This window comes from Arvicanthis niloticus, chromosome 6, assembly GCF_011762505.2.
Source record: "Arvicanthis niloticus isolate mArvNil1 chromosome 6, mArvNil1.pat.X, whole genome shotgun sequence".
Classification (NCBI taxonomy): domain Eukaryota; kingdom Metazoa; phylum Chordata; class Mammalia; order Rodentia; family Muridae; genus Arvicanthis; species Arvicanthis niloticus.
Genome location: NC_047663.1, coordinates 78250384 through 78277905, shown reverse-complemented (window position 1 = coordinate 78277905; position 27522 = coordinate 78250384). Strand labels below are relative to the sequence as shown.

The 27522-nt window shown below is 35.0% G+C and overlaps 1 protein-coding gene across 2 annotated transcripts in view; it reads right to left on the bottom strand.

Moving 5' to 3' along the window:
• The window catches only part of Gabra1 (gamma-aminobutyric acid type A receptor subunit alpha1), a 53258-nt gene extending 26770 nt beyond the window's left edge, over positions 1-26488 (bottom strand). Inside the window, exons 1-4 of one of the 2 annotated variants that reach the window (XM_034506497.2) lie at positions 26052-26488; positions 23512-23600; positions 19801-19910; positions 6080-6147 (exon numbers count right to left, since the gene is read on the bottom strand). In XM_034506497.2, coding sequence (XP_034362388.1) covers positions 6080-6147; positions 19801-19910; positions 23512-23585 — 252 coding nt within the window. In that variant the 5' untranslated portion in view covers positions 23586-23600; positions 26052-26488. Of the gene's footprint in view, positions 1-6079; positions 6148-19800; positions 19911-23511; positions 23601-25924 lie in introns of both variants that reach the window. The other variant, XM_034506498.2, reaches the window with a different exon arrangement.
• Between the last annotated feature and the right edge of the window lie 1034 nt (positions 26489-27522).

Here is a 27522-nt window from a genome sequence, read left to right as displayed (position 1 = left end):
ATCTGCTCATCTAAAAACAAGCGATGTGACTTACCAGCTCCTGAAATTGAAAAGGATAGTATTCATCTTCCTTGTGCAGTACTTGCTACATTGGCACTAAATTTAGAACTCAATGGTTCGAAATAAAGATTACCACATTCTCCATTAATCTTCACATACTCAAAACCAGAAGGGGGCTGGCTGCAAAACATTATGCCATGTTTTCCTAATCTTCTGAAGCCTGATGCCTCTAAAAACAGCTGCTTTTAAATCCTATACATGCCATCCTCAGGACATACAGAATGAATAATGTCTGTTTTTAAGCCTTTTGTGCATGGTTTTAAATACCCGTCTCTTTCCTATGATTTAAACAATAAACACTCTGTTAAGTCTGACCGTATACTTGCCCTTCTGGCATAGGTGTGGTATTGATCAGCCATTAATGATCTATGAAGTTACATCATTAATGAATGTCTTCTAATGCACCGTGTAGCTAATTGGTGAGTGACATGAAAACAAGAAAGAAAGCAAAATGATACTGTTCTGTTGATGCAGGCCGAAGAAGTCATCATGCCTGTATTTTGGTTGTTCTGTGTCAGGAAGTGTCAGGTGAAAGTCACTGTGATACATGATAAAAATTCATTCACAGCAAACATCTGGAAGCATCCATTAAACTCAGCAAAGGGAGAAGTTATTAAACCTTGAGTGGTATCAGAAGCACACATCAAGGAAGATTATGCATTGGATGATGAGACGATAGTACATGAAAATAGTTGCTTATCATTCAAAATGTATCTAGTTTGTTTGTGTATATGTCCGTGTTTGGATAACAGACAGGCTTCTGGGACCGGGATATAAGATCTGATGACTGTTCTATTTTTCTCTGTCTAGCTACAGCCAGCTATTCTCCATACAACTGAATGAGTTTAGACTGGTCTATACTACAGAAAATGTTTACAGGTAAATCAACATACCAAGCATGCTTAAGCAAACCATGTTTCCAGAAATTAAAACAGTTGACTCATTTGCTAGCTATAGGAGAGATTTTTTTGGTTTAGTTGTTTGGTTTGGTTTGGTTTGGTTTGGCTTGGTTTGGTTTGGTTTGGTTTGGTTTGGTTTGGTTTGGTTTGGTTTGGTTTGGTTTGGCTTGGTTTGGTTTGGATGTGAAAGCATAGTAAGGTTAAATGTAAATTAAACCTAAAATATATTTAGTTGAAATTTTCTATCAGATATGTTCAAAGGCAATGACTCCAAAAGTTATGTCAAAATTTCCTGTGTCATAACATTGTGGGCTTTTTATATTTCCATTAGGCTTTATTTGTCTGTGCTAATGGTTGACAATGAAACCCTCATTTGGTTTGAGACAATTTGTCTTCAAATATAACATGCACAAACACACATATGCATGCGCGCGCGCGCACACGCACACACAAACACACAAACACACACACTACTAAGAGTAAATATATATCCCTCCTTTTCTCTGAATAGAAATAAAACCTAACAATGCAGTTGATCGTGATCATAGTCTGCCCAACTACAAGCAAAAATACTCTCTACTCCTGTTTCTTAGCCTGTTCATATGGTAGAAGCAGGCAGCTTCCATGGTTTCCTTACACAGCATGGTTTAGCTGCCACGACCACAATGCATTTGATCAAGAATGTACATTTAAACCAATATGAGCTATGTTCCCCTCTTCAGGAAGTGGGAACAAGGGCATGGGAAAGACCCATAGTGTTAGTTAACTGTGGGTGTAGAGTCAATACCTATTATTTGTTTTTGTTTTTAAATTTAATCAACACAATTTTAAACTAGAATACTTTATAGCTTGGGAACAAGTGGTATTTGGAAAAAGTGACTTTGAAAAAGTTATAGAATGGGGACGTTAAGACAGTGAAAAAGAAGTTCCAGTAAGCCAGACAAAAGTAGAATACAAAAGATGCGACTCTGAAGGAAAAAAATAAACGGAATAAATGCAAAGTTTTGCTGAAGGATTTATTCAAGTTTCAGAGTAACAGCTTCTACCTCAACAACAACATCAAAAATTCTCCCCAAGTTTTTTCTACTTAATAGTGTAGGTCCCCAGAGAATATGAGCCTTATTCTCGAGATCTGGGACAAAACATTCACTTTGTACCTAAATAAATATTGTATTGAAGTGTTCCAGCTCATGCCATTTTATTTTTATTTTTTTACCATCGGTGTGTGCCTTGACTTAATATATTTTAAATACTATGGAAAGCAAGGCTGTGTGATTGTGCAGCCTGGATATTTCTGTCAGAACCTAGTGCCTTGGGAATGTGCTGTTTGATGACCAATTAATGGCTTTTAAAATAAGCTTAAGTAGTTGACCTCATTTTGCTTTTTATTCTAGATGAAGTTGGATGCCTTGGGAGCTCAGTAGTCTTCAGGGATGGGCTGCCCAGGTTTCAGGTGCTACTGTTAGCTAGTGGGTCATTTTCCTTTCCCGAAAGCACGCAGATAAGAATACTATTGAACTGAAAGTTTTGAAATGAAGATAAGATAAAATAAGATTTAAAAAATTTTAAAACCTTGAAAACACCCAGTAATGACAAATGCAAATATGGTTATTATTAATTAGGTATTTTATTAGTTTCTACGTTAAAATAGGCAAAGTATTTTTCTGTTTTGAACAGTAATTTTATTAAAAAAGAAAAGTAACTTTATCATTCTGCCATCTAAAACTCCTTTTTATACTCAATTTCCCATAATACTATTTAAAATATTAATCTTCTGTAGCAAGACATCAGACACAAGTTCCAGGACTTATGCAAATCACTTGCAAAGTCTAACTTGATCATAACACAAAACAAGGCAAACAGTGTTTCAGAAATTGTAGGCAATAAGAAAGATCATTATGTGAAATGCAGTTTTGACTGCTTTAGGAATAATGATAACTAAAGATATCTATTATGTATTCTAAACCAAGAATACAACTTCATTGGTCCTTTGAATTTCAGGTAAATGGAATGAGTAACTCAAAAGCAAAACTCAGACAATCAAAATTCAGCATGGAGGGAGTTCTATCATTATAGCTGAAGAGCTGTTGGCAACTGTTGTCCTTGGGAGATGGGGAAAACAGTTTTCAGTTGAAATATGACCCCTGCCTGGCTGCCTGTGCTCTGGTGGATGGCCCTGCAAACATATTGGCAGTACAAATTGGACTCGAGGTTTCAGATTAATTGTACATGAAGTTGAAATTGAGATGCTGTTGTTTGGGTTTGGTAGTAGTGAAAAGGGAAAGACAAAGACAGGAGTGTATGCATTGCATATATGAATGAAATTTTTAAAAAATACAAATATATTTCAAGATAAAATGTAATTAAGGCCTATTAAATATTTGAAGGTATTTTATGTATTTTTCAGATTTAGCTTCCTTTGGGCATTGTTCCTTAACACCACCTCTTAAACTGCAGTTCATAATAGTCATTCTGCCCAATAAAATAGACAGAGGAAGAACTATTATAAAAAGTTAAAAGGTATACATAAGAATAAACAATGTTATTCTAATCCAATACCCTGTACTCTTTTGTCTTCCTCCTCAAAATATTTGGAACTCAAGAAAGATGGTGTAGCTTTCCATGAACCACATGAATTATTTTCAAGTAGGCCTATAGACTTCTAGGTCTATCATAAAGTAAGTAGTAATTCCTTACTCCATTTAAGTAAGGTCATGTACACATGCTATGATATCAGTAAGACAAGTTTGCCTTTGCAATTTTTGTCATCCTTTTAAGAAAAAAAAAGACATTAATTTGCAGTTAAAAAATACAATTAACAAACATTACTATGCATGTGTCCAAAAGCTGTGTTGAATTTTATGCCAAGGAACTTGATTGAAATACAAGTGTGTGTGGTGGGGGGAGAGTGTGTGTCAGGGGTGGGTGGGTAATTTGGTATTGTGTCAATGATAAATGGCTTATTAAGCCTTTCTTTCTCAATTTGTTTCCCTGTGGAAATATAGGGCTTAGATGAGTGTAGAAATGAAAAAGTGCAATTGAAGTGTGTGTATATGTGTGTGAGTGTGTGTGTGTGTGTGTGTGTGTGTGTGAGTGTGTGTATGTGTGTGTAAAGTTTATATTTGTGTGCACGTGTGCGTGTTTGCTTGTATGTGTGCGTGTAATTTAAATCATGTATGCTTTTACATGAATGGTACCTAATAATAACTCAAACATCTGAGAGACACTGAGCCTTTAATTTTTTCAATTTTTACCCAGAATACTTAACATTCTGTTTCATATAAATGTGTGTGTCTCTCTCTCAATAATATATATATTATCAATAATATATATGTATATATATACATATATATATAATTGTGTGTATATATATACAATAATATATTATTTCTAAAAGAGGAACTGTGGGTTTCCATCCTTCTTTTTTTTATAGAACATCTTTGAAACATAAGAGTTGACATCATTATAACCAAACCATTATAACGATGCCATTAAAATATATATATATATATTGTATGTATATATATATATATAATAGTATATATTATATATATATATATGTATATATATATATATATATATATATATATATATATATATATATATATACATATCATATACATATATATTGGCTTTAGATGGCAGACTGCTAGTGGTGATGAGACTTTAACTCAGCTAGGCTTACTCCGAGAAACAGGCTTGATAACACACAGTCTGTATCACCTTATAGTAATCAGGATTTTTACAATGACAACATCCAAGTAGTTAAGCCTGGGATTGAATAGGGGAGTGAGGCACGACTGAGTGTGCATCATATGGAATACAGGCAGAATAATTTGAGTTTCCTTTTAAACCAGAAAAAAAAACTACAATTTTTATTTGATTTCTCTCTGAGCTATTAAGAAAACAAAACACATCTGAATTAAGTACTAATAAAATGGCATTTGAAAATAATAATTCATATTTAGCATATTCATAGTGATGTGTTTTAATGGCATCGTTATAATGGTTTGGTTATAATGATGTCAACTCTTATGTTTCAAAGATGTTCTGTAAAAAAAAAAGAAGGATGGAAACCCACAGTTCCTCTTTTAGAAATAATTTGATGAGCATTTTGCAACAAATTGCATTTCTCTTTCTTGTATTTCTTCCTCTCAATTATTTTATCTTTCTAATCAAGGTAAAGTATTCACTCAATTTTGATATCTATTTTTCACATATAGCTAAAAATCACTCAGACATGGTACGGTACAAATGCCTGCTTGCTCTGTAACAGTTGTGCATACTATCTGAAAACATGACATCCCATAATCAATCTGGCTTCACAACTAAAGTGAAAGGCATGGGGCTTGGTGTGTCCTCTGGACAGAAGTAAGCAGATTAGTCTTTTTAGGGGTGGAAAGAGGAACACTGCAATAGGTGGTAGATAGACACAAACTCTCTCTCTCTCTCTCTCTCTCTCTCTCTCTCTCTCTCTCTCTCTCTCTCTCTCTCTCTGTGTGTGTGTGTGTATTATGCTACAGGAATATATATTGTCAATATATACATATGTATTTGTTGCAGTACACACAAAGACACTAAGATATGACCAGCAAAGGCATTCCAAGTTGTTTCTCAAATACTTTTCATTTAAAACACATATTTTAAAAATACTAGAAATGGTAATACCAGAAATGACAAGCAAGCATCACTGAAGATACCTCAACAATGTAGCTGCCTAGACAAAATCTGAAGAAGGACAATACCAGTAGTCATGCTAATACAGAAGGGAGTAAGTCTCACACGGCCTTAACCATTGAGAAAGAACTACAAGCAACTAAACAGTACTGAAAGAGAGGGGACTAGTCTTCCCTAAGGATGAGCCCCTAATTTGTTATCTATTAGCAAGTGGTGAGCCCTAACATCACACACACATAAAACTAATGAGCAAAGCACTATGTTTATATCCTTAGATGCATATAACAATATCAAAGAAAAGGAGACTCTGATTTCAAGTAGGAACAAGGAAGTAGAGGGTGCTTCAGAGGGAATGGAGGAAAGGGGAGGGGAAATGATATAGTTATATCTTAATCTAAATACCTAAACAAAACCCAAGAAATTAAAAACATAGAGTCACTTACCATATCGTGGTCTGAAACAGGTCCGAAACTGGTGACGAAGATGTCAGTCTTCACTTCAGTTACACGCTCTGATGAAGCAGGAAATTGTGCCAGTGAGTGTCTATCAACAGCAGCTATTAAAGCTCACTATCACAAACTCACACCCAAATGGTAAATTTACTGGCTTTGATTAGCCATTTTTTTAAATTGGTCTACTCTGTGGTTCTGATAATTGCTTGCATGTGGAATTTCACAGTTAATATTTTCAAGGAAGAAGAGATCCTAAATCTGCCACCTTGGGAGGCTGACTTTCAAGGAGATCTCAGCTGCCTCTTAATGAATTTTTAAAGTATGGACACACTTGCCTAAGTGATACTGAACCCCTTCACATTATAATAAGAACTATGTTACCATAGTAATATGTCTGAAGTTTAAATATTTTTACATAGTCAGACAAACCTTTCAGGATACTTGTCTACCCTTGGGAAGTACAGAGGAAGGCAGAGCAGACATTATAGAGTCTTTAAGGACTCAGGTGTATACTTTACAAATGATTGCTTTCTGTTACTAGATCATAACTGAATTATCCAAATTACTCCCTACGAAAAAAATATGACAAACATGGAAACATTTTTCAGTTTCGAGGATGAGGTACAATGCATACTGTGGCATGGAAAAAGTTAATTTAGTATGCTGTTTCCCGTTGAATACGATTTTATTATAGTGGCCTCTGACGGCCTATATGTAAGGCAATGATACTATATTTCTTGCATTTTTGTAACGACTCAACACAGATATTTTAAAAGGAACACAGATACTACCAAGAACAGGAAAACACGACTGGCTGAAAGGAAATGATTTGTTGAGGATTGAGAACGGAAAAGAGGGTTATATAATTTTCATCTACACTCTGGAAAATGACAGTCTAGTTTCTTTAGGGCTCCTATCCTGTATGCTTCCATTTCAATCTCTATCAGAGTATACTGAAAACATCACCCTGTCTCTGCAACAGTAAAGTCTTTTGATGATCAACAGCTAAACTGTCTCCTCCAGCAAATTCATTTGCAGATACTCGAGACTCCGGTATAACTGTATTGCAAAGATGTTAATTTCATTCAATAAAAACAATTAGACGAGGTAATCTTGCTTGAGATAACTATTTCAATTTTTCTTGTCTGAGAAAAATAGTTCCTTGACATTAAAACAATCCAATAAGTTTCTTCATGTAAGCATAATCTCTGAGTCACTCTTTAAGCAGTTTCAATTTTTTCATAGCTTGTAACAAGAAAACATAGAGTTGTGTGTTTAGATCACACTTCTAGTTTCAAGCATCATTATGTTGTTGCTGAAGAGACACAGGTGCCTAGCAATGCATCTCAGTTCTGTTACCCGTTCTCCACTTAAAGTCGTTTCTCTGCAACCTCTAGCATCTACCCTCTCGGATCTCTGTACATCCACCACAAATATTTCTCTCCATATATTTTTAACTATGATTGTTTTCTAATTTAAAACCTCTCATTATTTTATATAATAACTAAAACTTGGTTACATAGTGTACTTCACTAGACCATTTTCATGCATGTGAATTCTGTTCAAAGGAAGATTACTTCATTGAGTTACATTTTATTACAATGCTGTGACCAGGTTTCAACAAACAATAACAAAGGAACAATCCATGCCACTTATTTAGAAAAGGAAGAGCATAGTATATCATGTAGTCTCTTTTTTAATTCCTATCTTCTATATCTATGATTTGTATTTTATTTGATACAATAAAAATAGACATATCTTAAGATGAAAAAGTACAGGAAGATAACATATTAAAACCTTAGGAAATTTTACATTCTAAATTATTTCTTGTCAAGTATGCCTGTTATTGAAAAGAAGCTTGTTTTTTATTGTTTATAATTAACCTTTGTGCTATTAAATCCCACTGAAGATGGTCAGTAGAAAAAAAAAATTGCAACTAAATCCATTTTCTGAATCTATATATTCATTATTTGATCTGATATTTTTGTTGTACCTTGGTTTTCAATTAATTGAGTCAAGCTCATAGTTTTTCCAAGGTTCAAGTTTTATTTTTAAGGTGACTATCAAATATATGATCTATATCAATTATCTTATATAACCTAGAGACATGTGGAATCAAAGTTTTGTCTGCTTTTACATTTGACTTTTTATTTTTGTGGTGCATGCTCATTTAAGGAATGCTGACTAGTTTGTCTGTACTTTGGCATACATTTGCCAACCTGGGGCACTCTCTTTCAAATCTATATCACTAGTATCTGTTTCTTGTGTGTGAGGACAACTTAGCTTCTATTACAGAAATTCCAAAAGGTAGCTAGTTTAAGGAAATTGAACTGGCAATTTTTTTTTTACTATCAACCAATTTGGATCACTGTGCGCAGTGAAATGGCCTGAAAGAGTGAAATGAGAATTTACAAAATTTAGAGGGTACTTTTGTCCTCCATTATTTTAAGATTGATGGTTAGTAGGTGACCAGCTACATAATCAACCATTTTGAAGGTCTAAAATCTTACTTATAAAGACCATTGTACCAAACAAATAAAACACGATATGTGGTTAGATTTAGGCTCATCGATTCCCATGCATAGTTATACCCATGAATAGGAAAAAAAAATGTAAAGTAATTAACACGAATGGCTAAAATTACATCTTAAAAATCTATTTTGTCATCTCTTCTTCATCCACAGCCTGAAACTTATTTACTGCATCAGTTCATAACCTTCAGGTACTTCACTTTATTCTTTAACAGCTACTTGCCTCTGAGATTTGCTCATTTTTACCATATTCCAAAACAAGAAATCTGACCTTTAAATCCTAAGAGTCTGAAATGTCTTTCTTACTGTATTCTCTAGTCATGTGTTTATCTTTAAAATGTTTACAACAACTAGTATCTGGCATTTTCATTTTCCAAATAGGCAAGAAGTAAAGAGAAAGAGAAAAAGAGAAGGCAGATAGATAGAGGGGAGAGGCAGAAAGAATGGAGGTAAAGAAGGAAAGGGGAAGAAAAGGGAAGGGAGAAAGAGAAGCAAAGGAGTAGAGGAAAGGAATAAGAGAGGAAGAAAGATGACAAAGGGAAGAGTAATGGAAGGGAGGGGATAGAAAGAAAAAGGTAAAGAAGGAATAGAAAGGTAGGGGAGGGCAGGGAAACAGAAGCTGCGTACCTGATATATGCCTATGAGGGTTCATAGAGATTAGCAGGGAAGGATGAATGATGTAATAAAAGAGGGAAGATGCACACTCAAGTGAAACTCAGTCTGCCACTCTGTTCTTGAGAGGCATAGAGCAATTACAACAGGAAAATGAACACTTTTGCTGCCTTTTCCCATCTTAATGTCCATAAGACACTATGCTTTAAGTAAACTAGTCAGCCATACTGACTGACTAGTTCTTCAGGAATACCCTTTCAAAACCATACATAAGTTTTATGTTGAGTTTGAAGCCAACGTAAGAGGTGATGTTTTGGGCTAAAATTAACAAGTTTAAAAATCTCAAGAAGATACGGAATGGCAACATTTAAATTATATTTTAATTCATCTGTAACTATCTTTATACCATACTTCTTTTATCTCAGCCAAAATTCAGAGGAATGGTAAGCTCTTTGACCAAAATGGACTTTTCACAAGTAGCACACCAGGGATGCCCTGAGAGGTCCGTGAATCATTCTTCTTTATAATTCCAATCAGCAAGTCTCAGGCAATAACATCTCTACAAATGAATTTCAGCCAAACTCAGTGAAGTGGCTACCTCCTTGTGTAGGCTAAGAAGTAGTTACTTGATATTAATACCTCTTTAGGCTCAGCACCAAGGGTAAGCAGAAATATCCAAGTCTCTAAGTTGAGATCTTGAAACATTGCTAAGGAACCTTTATTTTGCACATGTGCTTAGAAAAGATTCCTCCCAGGTCCTTCACCTCAATGAGAGTCACAAGTAATATCAGTCTTCTATCTATCTATCTATCTATCTATCTATCTATCTATCTATCTATCTATCTATCTATCTCTATCTATCATTTATTAACTAGCTACCTATCTAAACAAAGGAAGATTAAAATTAATACCATATTAACATGTCCTTGGGCAAACTTGGATGATACCAGTATCTTTCTAGAGCTCACATAAAGAAAACATATTTGATGTTTCAATGTGTTCTCCTTAGCATATATCAGCAGTCAGGAGCCTTAAATAAGATAGGTAAAAATACATATAACCAAGCCAAAACTAAATATTACTGAAACCTTTACGTAACTAAAGGCTTGGCTGAAAAATATAAATCAATTAAAATAACTTGAGTGGAAGAACTGTTCAAAGATATAAATAATCAAAGAATTTCACCAAAGGTGTTTTTCTTATGAAGGCCTTACCACTGCCAATGTAATTGAAATTCAATGATTTTTTTAAGTATAAATGTATGTACATGTTCATGTTTTCAAGGAAAAAAATTCATGATTACTTCATAGAAAATGGAGTCACAATGATAAATATTATTACCTATTTAGAGAACATAATGATAAATCAAAATAATAAATTTATATTTAAAAAAATAAGTCCTTAAACAAGCCTGCCTTTCAGTGCTGTGTCTAAACATATATAATGATTGTATCACCTAACTTCCAGGGAACAAATCTCTTTTGATCTGTGCTTTCCAACAATGCTAAGACCCCACTGAAAGGATTGCAATAATAAAGGCTTTAAAGTGATATTTCAAAAGAATAATCAGTGCCAGAGGCAGAAGGGAGAAAATCAGTATAGTAAGGTTAGGAAGTCATGCATTCGTCTGAAGGTATAAGGGACCGGATTTTAACTCTGATTTTCTTCTAGGAAAGCTGTGTGATTTTTAGGTACCCTCCTTGAATCTTTGTAAATCTATTATTGTTTCAGTTCATGAGTGAATAAATAAGAACTGAACAGAAGATTAAAGTGATTTACATCTGTCACATATATGAATTGAACTACTTGTCATTTGAGTATGCTGACTAGTCACAATTCTATATAACAGTAATAAAACCATGAGAAAACCAACCAATGTTTTTGTTCTGTAGCACATCTCTTAGCTTTATAAATAAAAATCTATTTAAGCAAGACTTGATAGATAGGTACGAGATAGACAGGTGGGTAGATAGATGACTATATAGGAAACAGAAGAAAATGATCAACATGTCTGGACACTGGAGATGCTGATGGTTCTGGTAGAAGATAGTGCTTTGAAGTAAATGAGACTACATTGGAATGGATGGCAGAAAGCAGCCATCCTTTGTACTAATGCCACAGAAAGCCTTTGGGTACAGAAGTAACATTATGCTCCTGAACCTCCAGAAAATAAGTGATGCTGTGTTAATAGTAGAGTGTAAGAGTGACTATAATAAAAAAAATAGGGAGATGGGAGAGTTGTGGGCAATGTGTTAGCAATACCCATCACAACAGCTTGTTTAATGGGGCATTAGCCACATGTTCGATGAAAATGCTGTCAACTGAGCAATTTAGAAATATTCACTGGGAAAGTTTTCATGCACTCTTAATTTATGAAATCTGATATCAAGACCAAATGAATAACATTACTCAGCATCATAAAATTAATGCAAAAATCGTAGTTCAAAATGGCCCCGTGGAAAAGCTGACAATATTCTGGGTTCCTACACAAATACCAATGTATTGCACTGGTCAACATATATCTCCCAGTCTTACTATCCTCCTAACACCATAGAGAAAGAAAAAAAAAGAAAAGGAAACTCTTCCCTGGTTGATTTGTAAATCAATCTAATTTGTCAGTGTTTACCAACTAAAATAGGATATAAGGTAAAGAGCTATGTGTTAAGACATCAAACAATTCCCCGACCATTTAGTGGTTTGGGGTTCAGAGACCTCAAATGATACAAACATCTATGTGGAAGAAGATTAATTTTACTATCAGGCAATGTTTGTACCTCATTACCACTAAAAATTTTCTTCTTTCTATGATCTTAGGAGTGGTATCTTCTAGGAGAGTGTTCACTTGAAGGAAAGGGTGTACATGACAGTATTGGAAAGATAAGTTTCTTTTTATATGTATATGTCTATATAAAGGTTTGAGGCTTGATATACCATGTAGTATTTGAGATCTCTGATAATAGCATAGCAATATTGAGTAATATCCCTTCACGTAGGAACTAGCTCTCTGTTAAATCCAAACTCTCAGACTCTTCTCACAGGAAAGTTGTATAAATTTTCATTTGTAGAGTTCACATTCTACCATAAAGTGAAATAATCGACAGAAAATATTTTAAAGACTCCACCATGGGACTGGAATAAAGATGGGATGCGCAAAGTTTAGAAAAAGATTAATTACAGGGGCAGAAGAAATCACGCATTCCCATTTTCTGGGACTGGCCTTTGTGACCTGAGTATAGTCTCAGTGGTTTCCTTTTATTACAGAGGAAACTCTTGGGCATTGGTCATGTAGATGATTGACATATAACAGGAAACACTAGAATAGAATGTTTATAAATATACTATAACATTCCTCAGTTAGCTTGGAGATTCATTACGTAAGTTGGATTCTTGTTCCAACTGGAGATCTCAGCTAGTAAAAATACAGAGGGATTCTCTGTTCATTGATCCATGTCTCTCGGGGCTTTGGTAGCTGTCTTTCTCTTGAAATACAACTATGTCACAGACTGTCTAGATCTACTATTCCTGTGGAAGGGTGTTGCATTTGCAAATATCTGAACATCTGTTCCCCAGCTTGCATTCAAGTTCCAAAAAAACTATTATAAATTTAAAGTGAAAGATTTGAAGTGTAGAAATTTAAATTCCTGTATGCAAGATCATTTTCTTATAAAATAAATATAACATCAATGAGAAGAGCTTAAATAAGAAGAACCCATTAAGCTCTTTTTTTATATTTTTAGTATATATAACCTTTTTAAATTTTATCTAACAGTATTACATTGTGAAAGATGTATAAGCTGTTTGAAATTCTTCCAAACACAAATACAAAATCAGTGCTTTAATGTTAGTTAAACATGGATATAATTTTTCTCTCTGATCTCAATACTACTCAGGAAGCCAAATAATCATGAAAGGTTTTTTTTTTTTTTTCCCAGCTATCTTATAAATTAGTCAATTAAATTAAAATTTTTAAACAGAATTAAAATAGTCATTCTAAGACTGTAGCATTTCACATTGGATTCTACTTCTTCACTATCAAATCTGTTTTTATGCACTTATCCACAATTGGAAATGAAAAACTCTGACAGAATTAGAATTTAAAAACAAATCTCCTTTAGGAACTTTTGCATAACTCAGGTCCACCACCTAACTTTATAGTTCATTGACCTGTGTAGTCTTTGGATCTGGTTAATTTGGGGTATTGATACTTATTTTATTTGCAAGTCTTCTTTGAGATAATGAAGCTCATAAATTAAAATTTTCATTTAAAAATAAAAGTAAATTTTAAAGAGTGTAACTTTTAATGTTTTCCTCATTTCTAGTGACTTAAACTTTTAACAATTGCACAAAATATACAACCGTCTACTCACTTTTGCTTTCTTTTAGTTTTCCATTTTTCTAATATTTGAAAAAATAACAAAAGGCAAGTATATTCCCTAAGAAACATATACAGTTTTTTTCAGGGTCAAAGAACGTCAGCCCAGTTGGGTCTTTCAAACTGAGTCCTCACGTAATCAATGTGTTAACAATTAGTCTAAGAGATTTTACTGGATTTGGCTAACTCAAGACTGTGAAATTATTTTGTTTTTGTTTCTTTGTTCATTTTGAAACAGGGTGTCTTGTAGCAGAGCTGGCCTGAATTGACACACATGATGACTTTGAACTCCTGATTCTTCTGCCTCCAAGATAAAGATAAATTTTACTGTTTTAGTTAGACTTTCTACTGCTGTGATAACCACCATGACCAAACAAAGCGTGAAGAAGAAAGGGTTTATTTCAGGATACATTTCCACATCACATTTTCTCACCAAGAGAAATCAAAGCCAGAACCAAGTTCAAGCCAACCTGGAAGGAGTAGCTGATTCACAAGTCATGGAGCAATGGTTTTTACTGTCATCCTTCCTTAAGTATTACTCTGAATATTTTCTTGTAACATGCAAGACTACCTGCTTAGGATGAAAACACCTGGAAGCTTCCACTTGGATCATCAAATAAGAAAATGCACCACACATAGGGTACATGCCAATCTAATGGGAGACATTTTTTAAATTGAGTTTCCTGTTTCCAAATGATTTCACATTGTATTAAGGTGGCATAAAAGTAGACAGTACATGTACCTAGAAACATAAATTAATTCTTCAACATGAGACTTCTAAAATAATTTGAGTATCTAGGGTTGCCAATGGCTCAATGAGTTGCTTAGATCCTTATTAACCAATTTTTTCCCTCTAGCAATAAAATAAGATCAAAACCAAAGAATTTAAATAAATTATTACTTCAGACACAAAGAAAGATATCTAATTAAATACTATTCATATGTAACAGGGATACAATCACTGTCTATCTAAAAGCCTATAAACTACTTTTCTACTCAACCACCTATGCTTGTTACATTTGAAATATTCACTTAAATCTCTGTCGTTGGCTTTCCTTATCTACATGGTTTGATGAGGAAATCTTTGAGAGCTATAGATCTTTCCATGCATCTTTTGTTGCAATTAAATTTAAAAAATAAATTTAGAAATTGTTAACAGCATTTCCAAGAAACACCAGGAGAGAGAGAGAGAGAGAGAGAGAGAGAGAGAGAGAGAGAGAGAGAGAGAGAGAGAGAACTGGGAACATTTTTTGTAAGCCATTTAGTTGTGACTTCACCAAGACTTTATCCCTTGTTCTCTATCTCATTCATACTCTAGTTAAACATGGATTTGGTGGAATTTGCTTTTGAAAGAGTGAAATGAATTTCTTTTAGACAAAAGCGTATTTTAAAGGGCAGCTGCCTGAAACACGAGGAAGAAGACAACTTTAGGCTAGTGAGGAGACCTGGATAGTACGTTCATTCTCTGTATGCAGCCTGATTTAGAGTGTGGCTGAGGCATATCCTAAAATGGAAGTGGTCTCCATTTTTATGAAAGGATCAAAAAGAAAGAATATACCTGGAAGGGTATTGCTTGTATTGTATGTTCTTAGAAGCTCTGAAAAGTCATTTCAGCATTAACCATTAGGTCTCTGTCAGTGGATTATTGTTTTACAATTCCAGAAATCAGAATGAAGTCTATATAAAGGCAAATCAAATTTCACCCAAGTCTATTCAGTTGCTAAGTTTGGGAAAGTCGAGAACACCCAGCCATCCATAGTTCATTTTAACACATGGAGGAAGCATTAGAAAATGGATTCATTGAGAACTTCCTGTTTGTTTCTGTTTACAGACAAACACAAGCTCAGTGTCTCTCCCTCTGTTTAGCCCCGCCTCCTCTGCTTTAGAATTGTCTTAGTCCTGTAGTCATACTGATGCCTCTGTGACCCTTTTGTTCGCACTCCCCATCTCCTAGCCTTTCTTTGCTTTCTACTTGAAGTTATCTTTTCTTATCTCCATGATCTTTCTGATCTTCCACCTTTATTTCTCTGTGTCACACTTTTAGACTTCAGCTAGGTTTATTCAAACACTCTTTGAATCACCTGCTGGAAGAAGAAGATTCCTTTGTTTTCTTGCCACGAAAGCAAGAGATTATAAGTAAAAAAGAATCTAGTAATTATTGATGATACTATAAATTTTCTAGCTACTCATAATTTTAATTCAAATTTTCTTATCAAGCACAATTACTTTGTATTTGATGTACGAATTCCACTGGCTCCTTAAATTTTTTTTTTGTTCTTTTCACATTAAATACTTAGTGTTGCACTTGTTCTAATCTATTTAAGTTCACCTGTGTACAACGAAAAAACACAATCCCTGTCAGAACAATTTTTTTTATGTTACAGTTCTATTCCATCTTCCTCTGGTTGACACTTGATCTTAGCCTTTTAAAATAGTGTTATAATATCCTCAAGTTAATTTCCAGTACCTGGATTTATAAAGTAATGAATTTCATTCCTAGTTCCATCCTGGTATACACTCCCACATAATAAAAGTGAATAAATCATGCATGATCTGCATATGGAGGAATTGTTTACATAATGTTAAGTTTCATTTTATTATTATTCAGTGAGGATAACAGGACAAAAATCTCTGTCTTTTTCACAGTGTTTTACCATAATGAAGAAGACAGCAAAGCCCTCTTCTAGGAGAAGGTCATCTCGGATATAACCAGGCATAAGCTACTGGGAAACTTTTGCTTATTTTTCACATAAGATAAAAATTCTGCTTGAAACTTGATGTGCAAAGGGTTGTGGAGGGAGAGGGGACACTTAGGGGAGGCCTACACCCTTTCAGAGGAGAAGGGGAGGTGTATTGAGGAAGGACTGTTTGAGTGGGGACCAAAAGGAGGTAGGGGACATAAATCAGGAGGCAGTGAATGAATAAATAAATAAACAAATAAATAAATGGAAGAAAAAGTAAAGATTCTGTTTTTCCTTTCCATAGTCTTTTCTTCTTAAAATAAATGTTATGTCAAAAAAATTAATCATAATGATAATATAGATGGTTAGTACATTTTGTCACAAGAATTTACTATTAACCATGCTATGCTTGAATTATCTAAAATTTATAGCAAACAGAAGATTAAATATTTTATACCAAAGAAAATAAGAACATTTTGATTTAACCAGAGGTACCAAAGTTATTCATTTTCTGTACATTCATAGCTAACTATATTACAAAACCAATATCTTGGAAATATATTTCATATTCTAACTGCAATTAGCATCAAAATGTACATAAATTGTTTAACCTTAAAACAGTCATATATTTTTATCTTAAAAATATCATCAAAATGTATTAAATAAGGTTAGTCAAAAAGAAAAAAAAATCTCAAGTTGTATGCATCTAATTTCACTATATTCCAGGCCAACATTTAAAATAGAAACAGATGATTTCACCTGTGTTTGCCTTTGTTTTTATGACCATCACATTCTTTAATTCAGCATTTCAAGAACGAAAGCTAGCAAAATTAATTCTAGAGATTAAAAGACTTTATTTCTAAGGTATATTTTTCTAGATTCTGAATTTCTGTTATCTTACAAGAGTATACCTAGTTTTTATGGGATGAACCATTATTTCTGTTCAAAGGAATAAACCACAAATCTGTTTTACTATTTTCAGGGATTAAGTTGTTATTTAAATTTTAAAGGTATTATTCTGATAAATTAATGTAGTCGTTTATTTAAGAAATTCTCAATGTGAGAGGATGAGCTTAATCCTGTGGAAACTTGATGCCCAAGGGAAGAGGGGATGCTGATATGTGGGCTGATGGGGAAGCACCCTCTCCGAGGAAGCAGGTGTTTGTGTGTGTTTTGTGTGTGTGTGTGTGTGTGTGTGTGTGTGTGTGTGTGTGTGTGTGTATGTGTGAAGAACTTGAGAAAGGGGGACCTAGAAGACAGCAACTTTTGGAATGTAAATGAATAAAATAATTTAATTTAAAAAAATCTCTCAATACCATAGATCTCCAAATTTCACATAAGATATATATCTTAGGCTGTTTTTTCATTTGCAATATATTGTAGTTTAAGTGTATGTAGACTATATTTATTAAAAAATAAGTATATTTGATTAATAATAACATATATGAAAATCAGCAGTAATGTCTTATTATTTAGACTGTAATAAGAATACAATAACAACTGATCATTAAAGTAAATGTGTGTGTGTGTGTGTGTGTGTGTGTTTATATAAATTCCTCAAGCTGAAAGCACATGCACACTTTCAGAGGATATTTATATACACAATAAAGTCTCAAATATGGCTTCATACACTAGAATGAATGAAAGTTTGGTACATGAAGTTCATTCTACTGCTATTGTAAGGATAGACCTGGGACAGAATGGACATTCAGTAGAGGAAAAAATATATATATATAATTTGTCAGCATTTTCAGAAGTCTTCACTTTTTAAATCTGTAACAGCAACACAGTGAATACTTGGTTCCTTATTCCTACTCTTTATAATTTATTTAATCTGTATGTAACGTGAGTAAAATTTTTAGCATCAATCCAGATGCTTAGCCGTACAATGGCATCATATTACTGCATTATGAACAGAGATGTGCTGTCCATTCTATCATTACTCTGTCTCAAATTTAAGGTTTTATTTTTCTTGACAATGAGTCTTTCTATGTGTCCTAGGTGATTTTTTAAACACTAGACTCAGTGTGTCTACCCTCATTCCTTATATTTTTTTAGTGTCTGCGGTTATATGTAATACATGATATTATACTCAGCAACATTAGAATATTAATTTCTCCCCAAGAAGTTAAAAGAACACAAGGTTGAGACCAAACCTAAAGAAATAACATGCCCCAAAATTAATGTTTGAACTTGTTTAAACTTGATAAGTAAGTACACTTGGTAAGACGGTATGTGTGTGTGTGTGTGTGTGTATAGTCTTTTTGCAAATATATGTATAAAATTATATATATATATATATATATATATATATATATATATATATATATTTGTAAAATCTGAAACTCTGACCATGGTAGGTCATTTTTCTCTTAACCTCTTAGATGCTAATGATATTGGGAGCTTCAAAATAGATCAACAATTACCTGCCATGTGATTATGATATGCAAGCTATATAATTTTTAATAATTCTGGGTCTGAGAATGTAGCTCAGGAGTAAGATGTGCCTAGCAGGTGCCAAGCCCTTCATTCCAGTCCCATTTCTGAACAAAGAATGAATGAATGAATAACTCTTAATCCAATGATACCATTTTGTTTGAAAATCAGTGTTTGAGGTCTTAAGTTTAGCTTTCTTTATATGTTCTGACTTACTTAAAAGGTGGCTCTTCATATTACTAATTAAATGTTACTATTGGTTTCTGTTGCTTTGGAAAAGGTGACAAATTGGCTATAACTTAGAGTCATAGAGTGGTATGTTGATTTCCCGTGAGACTTGAGATTTCAATTTCTTTCCTTGCTTTCCTTTTTTTACATTAAGACTAATATTTTGATGTGGCTACATTCTCCTTTACTCAAATACATGGGGTTGTGTGTTATTGTTTCAAAGATTATTGTGTGTGTATACATATCTACTATGTGTGTATGTGTGTGTGTGTATTACCAAACATTATTTTCTCTCCAAACAGAAATTTATTAGTCAATTAAGCAATTATTTTTAAACAAGCACTAAAATTTACTAAGAAAAAAAAACAAACTAGAGAATTAGATTCAAATACATGGTTAAAAATAAAACATTACCATCTATTTTATTCATTTTTGAGCATAGAAATCATAGAAAGATGATTGGCTACACAATTTTTAACTATTTCTAACATCCTTTTGTTATTCAGTCTGGATATAACAGGTGAGGTTCATAAATCTTATACTGAGAGAAAGAATATTATCTTCATTTTTATATAATCAATTTATTAGACAGAAAACAATTGCGCTTGCAAAAAATTGTATCTCTTTTGTGTCACTGAGGGAACTTTGTGCCTATCCATCACTATATATAGCTATGTTCACAAAACTATCTTAGTAAATTGAATTAGCACTGAGTGGGCTATTAAAATATGATCAATTATCAATCAATATGCTAACATTTTCATTTACTGCTTGAAGAGAAATTAGAGATAAATAGGTAAATATTTAATAATACTAAACTTTCACAAAGAAAAATGTGAGAGTGTAACTCACCTCCCAAACCTGGTCTCAGACGATTGTCATAACCGTCCAGCAGTCGGTCCAAAATCCTTGTGAAGACAGTGGTGTTGTCTTTAAGTTCATCTTGGGAGGGCTGTCCATAGCTGAGGGAAAAATATAAAAAATAATAGCATCAAATTTCTACTAAAACCTCATACGATTCAAAACCTTTCTCAGAGTTTCTTACTTTCCTTGCTGTTGGGAGTTTGAACGTTCTTGTTTTCTGTGTGGCCTCGTCGGTGGCAGGCTTTTAATTTTAATACAGAAAATGAGTTCTAACTCTACGTTTTCAGTTCTCGGCACAGCAAGTTCTAGAAGAGACATATCTTCTCTGAGCAAACCAGACTGTTAACTCCTACTGCAAGAAACATTTTGGAGGCTTTGATCTAAATAATTTATTTTTACTACATACGTACATCTATATGTGAGTTACACAACTAATTCAAAGGTTCTGTTTTATTTAATAAGCACATTTTTTTATGTACCAAAACTCCTTCCTACGTTTCCTTTTCATACATTTGTGCTTTTGATTTTTTTGGATGTTCTTTTAAGATATTTAGGAAAGGAAGATACATAAATCACTTATTAGGTTATTTATATTTTTATGATGTGTTGATTCGTTTTTAAGATGTATGAAAAAGTGAAAATTCATTCAAACTCTTATTTTCTTTAACCTTGGTCATTTATGGTTTTAGACATAGGAGAACTGTTGGGAAAAGCAAAAGTCTTGATATAAGGTGCACTCTAGGTGTAAGGTAGCATTGTGTTTTAAGACACAACTAATTAAGAGCAAAACAGAGGCCAGAAATGAGTTTTTTTCATTTTCTGGAATAAGACTTTATTTCCAACCTTCTGTAGAAGAACGGCTATTCCTGTTCTTTCTGTTTGGGGATATAGCTTCTGTCTCTCAGTATTACTATTCTAGCTTTCAACAATTTAGGGCTTTACTTTCCATATCTTGTGTTTCTTATAACAACCACTTTATTATCTATGCAGGATTAATCGTGTTTTATGTAATGACCAGCATGACACTTTCAAAATCCTTGAAGAGAAGCAGTTTCTATCTTGGAAAAAAATTACACTTGCTGACAAATCTCAGTGAAAGCTCTGACCTTGAATGAAAAGCTGAAGAGGGTATAGGGTGTAAAATTAAGAAAGGGTAGCAAGTCTATATACTTTATATTTAAATTGTAGTATTCTTTTTGCTTCACTTGTATGTAGTTATATGGTTAATAAATGTAAACAAAATAATGGCATTTTAAACCAGAATTCACTTGTTTGCCAGGGACACCAAATATAACCTATGATCACCTCAGAAACAAATGCTGTTATGCGAGTAATTAATTTGGCATAGGCAAAATTCAGACCACTTCTCTTTTTCTTAATTTTATAACATTTTATTTAAAACTTGCAGATAAATAAACCATCATGCACCAAATTAATCAGGCTAAATAGAAGAGAATAAGGAAGGACAGAATACAGATAACAGTCACTTTAAAGATGCAAAATTAGTTTGTTTTTCTAGTTCTGATTCTTTCATAGATAAATGCTTTAACGATATTCAACACTGAAAGTATAAACATTAATGTTACTTTTCACTGCTTCTGTTCTGAATGTCTATTCTAATTGTATAAATATTAATGAGTTGTATACACTTTCAATGACTACTTTTTCTGATAAAGTTTTAATTAAATAAGTAAATAAGTAAAATTTCTCTATGGTGCTAAATATATGAAATTTCTTTCTACAGGATCTTTTTTTTATTCCTTTAAACTAAACATTAATCCATCCATGTCATGCAGATTGAGAGCTTACTCTCATTTAGCAAAATTAAACACCTTGATGTTTCATTTTGTTTTTCAAATCAAGTTTTTAGTGAACTTGTGACTTCCTGCATGTCTCATTGGCAGATGACAGCAGTAAGGCAAAAGCAAGATCGGTTTTCTGAAAGTGAATACTTGTAAAAATTCATTGTCACAATACCAAATGTCATCCATCATCTTTCAAGGACACTGGAAGGTCATCTTGATAAAGACAAAGAGATGGGAACACACCTAGGGATTCAGAAAACTCTCCAGGGGGGTGGGGGTGGGGGGTGAGGGGGGAACTCTTAGGAAGAAAGCAATGAATTTAGGACGGAAAAGGTGATGAGTTAGAAAAACCTGAGGAGATGGGTGGGCTGCTAACACAACCCTCAGAAACCCTGATATCTGTTACCTTTATCTGTGCTTGTGTTTCCACAGCTTATGTAAAACGCAAGAAATCTGTTCAGCTTATGAATCTTGCTTTCAGCAATTGTTCAAATTGGAATGCAAATAGCAAAGGGATCAGCCCCTTCCCAAACAAACCCAGCCCTTCTCTCCCATTTGGAATGGAAATCTTTCTTTATTGTGATTTTGTAGTCAGGCTCATCTTCAGCCTTACATCTAATTTCCTATATAAAACTGCAACTGCCACAGAACTCTAGGAGACAGACTCAGATGACTTTCGGGGGATATAAATACTAATAACAACACAGAGTGCCCCAAACTGAACACTCTGTGTTGAAGAGAAATGTCAGTGACTGAACCTGCTTTTGATTCCACATGAACAACTCTGTAATAAAACACTGTGCACTAACTCCATCTACAGGTCATTACAATAGTAACACTTCATATCATTTTTCAAAAATCACTGATCACTTAACTCTTCAAATTAAGAGAATCAGACAGTAATGGGTGTCTTGTTCTTTTGATATTTGCTTATGTGATAATACTAAAAAATAATACAGCCAACATCTCATTTAAAACCAATCCTCAGAAATTTCTGCCTTTCCAGGTGATTTCATGTCTCTGATTTTTACTCATAAAGATTCACTTCTTATTACACTTCAAGGAGTTTGGGATTTTATTATATGTTTAATAGCTTTTAATGAGGCACAAGAATAGGCTAGGCAAAAAAATTAAAGTAGAGAACAATATAAAATGTTTGATCATTTAGATAGCTGCTATTATAATATCTCATGTTCTTTATTGAATCATTAAAAATATATTTATTAGCTCAAGTTACTGAAATTTATTCACAATACTTCCTCCTAGTATTAGTGCTAGATTAGCACAATTTAATTTTTATCTAGTATTTTACAACAATAACCTGGCATATTCTATCTCTATTGATTTTATTAGCCATGGTTTAAAACACAATCAGCATGTGTTTGTAGTCATGCAGCATTCAAGTTATAAATATTATTATAACTTTTTTATTCTAAAATATTATTTTAACTCTCATGCTTTTGTGAGTTACTGTATGATTTTGCAAATGGTTAGAAAATTTCCTGTTGAAAATAAACTTATAACTTACAGAACACACAGTGATTAATCTGGTAACTTCTCCCATAAATTATGAAACTGTACTTTTTTTTTTTTGCTCAGTTACAAATTAAAACTGAAAAGTTCAGTTTCAGACTTAAAAGTTGAATTCATACATTTCTAGTTTAATTTTTTTTAAAAAAAAAAAAGCTTGTTAAATGTATTCTAGCAAGCATCTAAACAAGAAAGTTATTTTCATGTTCTATTCTTCTTTAGTCTTAGCTGAAATTTTATTGCAGTAAAGTTTTCTGAATTCCCTTAGTCATGAATTCATCCATGGACAATTTTCTTCCCCCTGATGGAATAAATGAAAAATTACAGAAATTGTCATGCAGATTTTTAAAGAAAATGCCCCCACCTTTTTCCTGACAGAGTGCTCAGAACGAGGATCCAGGTCCAAAGATAGTCAAACAGACCCCGACTTTTCTTCATCACGGGCTTGCACAGCTGAAAAGTGGAATAAGTAGAGATCAATGTGTCTTGCAAGAAACATCAGGTTATAACCACTAGGGCTGACTGAGGCAGTTCCGATGAATGCTTTGAAGTCAGGAAATGACCTCACTGGAATATGACACTCATTGGAAGCAAGGGTAACCTGGACCATCCACTCTCCACCTTCCATACCACTTCGCCATTCAGCAATATACCAGTATTTTAATTTACCCTGTAAAAGTTGAAATGCTTTCAGGTGACAAAATTGCTCAACACAAAAGCTGTGAGCTGCCTTCTAGAGTAGCCCTTGCACTTCCATTACTTGCTGATTTATTCCATTTTGTTGTTTATTGTCAAAAAAAATAAAAAATAAAAAATAAAAAATAAAAAATAAAAAAAAAAATTGACCTTTCTGGTTTGGGCCCCTGTGGAAGAATCTGTACTGAAAGGTTTAAACGTGGTGTCTCTAACAGGAGGGCATGGGCATGTGGGTAGGTGGGATCTTGGTAGGCTGACACCTCTCTTGACAGAATGCATCTCTGAATTCTGGAGGTACCTTGATTTCAGAAGCAACTGTATTTACCCCTTTATAAAAACCATTGGAAACACACTGTTGAATGCCAAAGTCGTGCTTCTCCTCTGTGGTTGTTAAATATGCTCACTAATGTTTCTGTGGAGCTAAAGGATATACTTAAAGTCAGGCCATCTCTCTCTCTCTCTCTCTCTCTCTCTCTCTCTCTCTCTCACACACACACACACACACACACACACACACACACACACACCAATGCACACAAACATGCCCACACATATCTTGTAAGCAGTCTCTAATTTCTTCCAGGTTGCTTCTAGAAAAAAAACGCTTCGTCTCAAACAGATGGAAGCTTAAGTGGTTCGCTTTGCATGAAAAGGAGGGGGTATTTATTCCCACTTAGGTAAAACGCAATCAATCATTATCTGATTGTTGAACTTGGATATGGTAGGAGGATGCTGGAGCGACAAACAAGTACAGAAAGGAAGAGTTATAGAAATGTCTATGTCTGTGCTATGCATTCATATAATTATGTGTGTGTATATATACATAGTTATTAAGCCAAATTTTGAAATCCTGAGCACTACCTGGCTAAGAAGCAGAAATAGTTACTTAAAATGCACTGAAATTAATCCCAGTCCTACTATGAAAACTATTACATGTATTTTATTTTACCACTTTCCTGAATCTTAACTCCTTAGTAGGGTCAATCATGCATAGATGGGAGCTTTATAAAACACACATTTTTTTTTTTTTTACATTAAGCATTCTCTAGTTCCATGTGGTATGTATGCCTTTAAATACATCAACAAAATGCTTTCCATACTCTCCCAGATCATTCCAATCAGTATGAACCATCACAGACAGTCATGTAAGCAAGGAAGCAGAATTCCTTTAGAGTGAAATGTTGTAGAGATGAGAACTGTGAGCTTCCTCATACCGTTCTCTTAATTTACACTGGTTTTGACACAGGAGTAAAATATGACGGGGCATCTTGGATAAATATCATTACGTGAACATATTGCATCTAAATGGCACAATGATAATTCTTCCTTTAAGGCATGTGTTCACCTCTGTTTTGGAGCGGAAAACAACTTCTCTTAGCCCTATTAATCCCCACTGATTCTAGAAAAGGAAAAGTCTGAATGGGTGAGAGAACCAGATTCGATTCCCAAGCCAAGACACCATAGCTTTTGCACTCTTCTCATTATTTGGAGAAAAACAAACCTGCCATGGCACTTCAGTTGGGGAGGAAGAAAGTTTCTTGCGAATACAAACATAATAGTTGGAAGGGAGCAGGAAGCTGCCTCTTGCCCCCTTTCTACCTCCATGCCTCCCCTAGCTAGAAGCATGCTCCACTACCCACCTCCCCTGCCACCCAGATCAAGTAAGTTCAGCTTCTCATTTCCAGAATGGGAGAGACCCCTACACCAGAGGGCATTTCAGCTGTAGTGGCTGAAAAGGGGGAGGCAGGGTGAGCCAGTCTTCTCTAGAATGGAACAGGGTGACAGGTTTTCTGTCCTAACCTCTTAACTTTAGCGGATGGCAACCCCCAGCGCCCCTCCCCAACTCACCGCAGCTCCCCTTGGACAGGGAAAAAAAAAAGAAGATGAGTAAAAGAAAAGAAAAAAAGAGAAAAAAATGAAGAAAGAAAGATCAAAACAACATGTCACCACCCACCCCTCAGGGTACATTCAAATCTGCCTCAAAGAGGAGAGAAGGAAGAGAGAGAGAGAGAGAGAGAGAAATCTACTCCTATACGGCTGCAGTTTTCACCCTGAAAGAAGAAAACATTCCTCGTTTCTACCTGCTCCCAGCTTCAGCTCCTGTCCTGCTGCTCCTGCTGTCTTCCCCACTAGAACATCTCTGCCTCTCCAGCTAGGACAAAGGCAGGTTGCAAGCTCTGGGGATTCGTGGTCCGAAGTCTCACTTACCTCGGGGCCCCCTCTGGGCACCGGATCGCTCCAGACCCGGGAGAAAAGTGTGGGAGAGAGGATCGCGGTGAGCCGGAGCTGTGCGAGTGTGCGAGCGAGCGCGGGCGCGCCGGGCGGAGGGCGTCCTCGCGCCGCGCTCACTCACACGGTCTGAGCCATCATGGACTCTGCGTGCTCCTGCACTGGAGATTTCATACCCAAATTTGCTTCCCAATATCCAATCTGCAGCTATACAACAAAAGATTTCTCTGTACCAAGACAGTAGTAATACGTCCCAGCGCAAACCGGATGTGAAATAGGCGGTGACTTCATGCCAGAGAGATTTTATTTTAGAAAGGAAGGTGGTACCAGCCACTGGATCTGGACACCAATCCGCCCATTTTTTATATGCAGCGCAATTTAACTTGCAGCCCTCTGGCCCTAATCCCCGTCTCTGTAGCTGCCGGCTCAAATCCTTTCTCAATCTGCTGCAAGCATTCCTCTATTTTGGGGGGGAAGGGGGCTGAAAATGGGGGAAGGGAAGGGTAGAAAGGGTTATACATGGGGGCTTCACTTAGGATCTTTTCTCTCTTGAGATTTATGAGCACACTATTCTAAGGTGTGCTCATTAAAGCACAACCGATCCTTGTAACTCTGCTACCTCTGATCAAATATTTAACCACTGCATTCATATGAATGAACGCAAGCTGCGAAGCAGGGAGATGTAGGCTTACACGTGTGGGGAGCGCTCTGTCCTCTTGACTTGCTCTCCCTCGCACACTCCCACACATATGTCTAAATCCCTGCGTGTTGCAGAACCAGGACTAGTGAGGGACAGCAGGAAGAACCCTATCTGCTAGGGAATGGGCCCCTAGGCTTAAAGTCCTTCGTACTTTGTCAGATTCTGAGTGCTTTGCACCGCACCTTTCATCCACGGCTTAGAGGACAGCCAGACAGGCTTCAGAACCGGGTTTTTTAACCTTTGCGTGCGTTGTCCTGAAAAATAACAGATGTCCTTAACTCTGAATTTTGCAAGGTTTCGAACGTGGAATATTTAACTTCACATAAATCATTTCTGTGTTTGAGAGGCATATCTCCATTTCCGGAAACATGCCTTTGCCCCGAACTCCATCATTTTTTGGTTCAGAAAAAAATGGGAAGAGGGAGGGATTTATAGAAGTCAGTGGGGGAAGCTTCTACTTTTTTTCTTCTTCTCTGCCCTCTTTTATTACCTTCCCTGGGAGTTCTCCACCCACAGATAATTATGCATGCAGGGAGTGTGTGTGTGTGTGTGTGTGTGTGTGTGTGTGTGTGTGTGTGTTCCGCATGTTCCTAACTGATTTTCAGGGACTGAGCGACGGATGACTGTGGTTTCTTGCTCAGGTTTTGTGAATGGCTCCTAGCTCAGGTCATGGGTGCTATCTTCCTCAGGGTGCTGGTAGACAACCACCAGCACCTCCGAGAGCTGCTTTTTAGCACTTTAAAACCACAC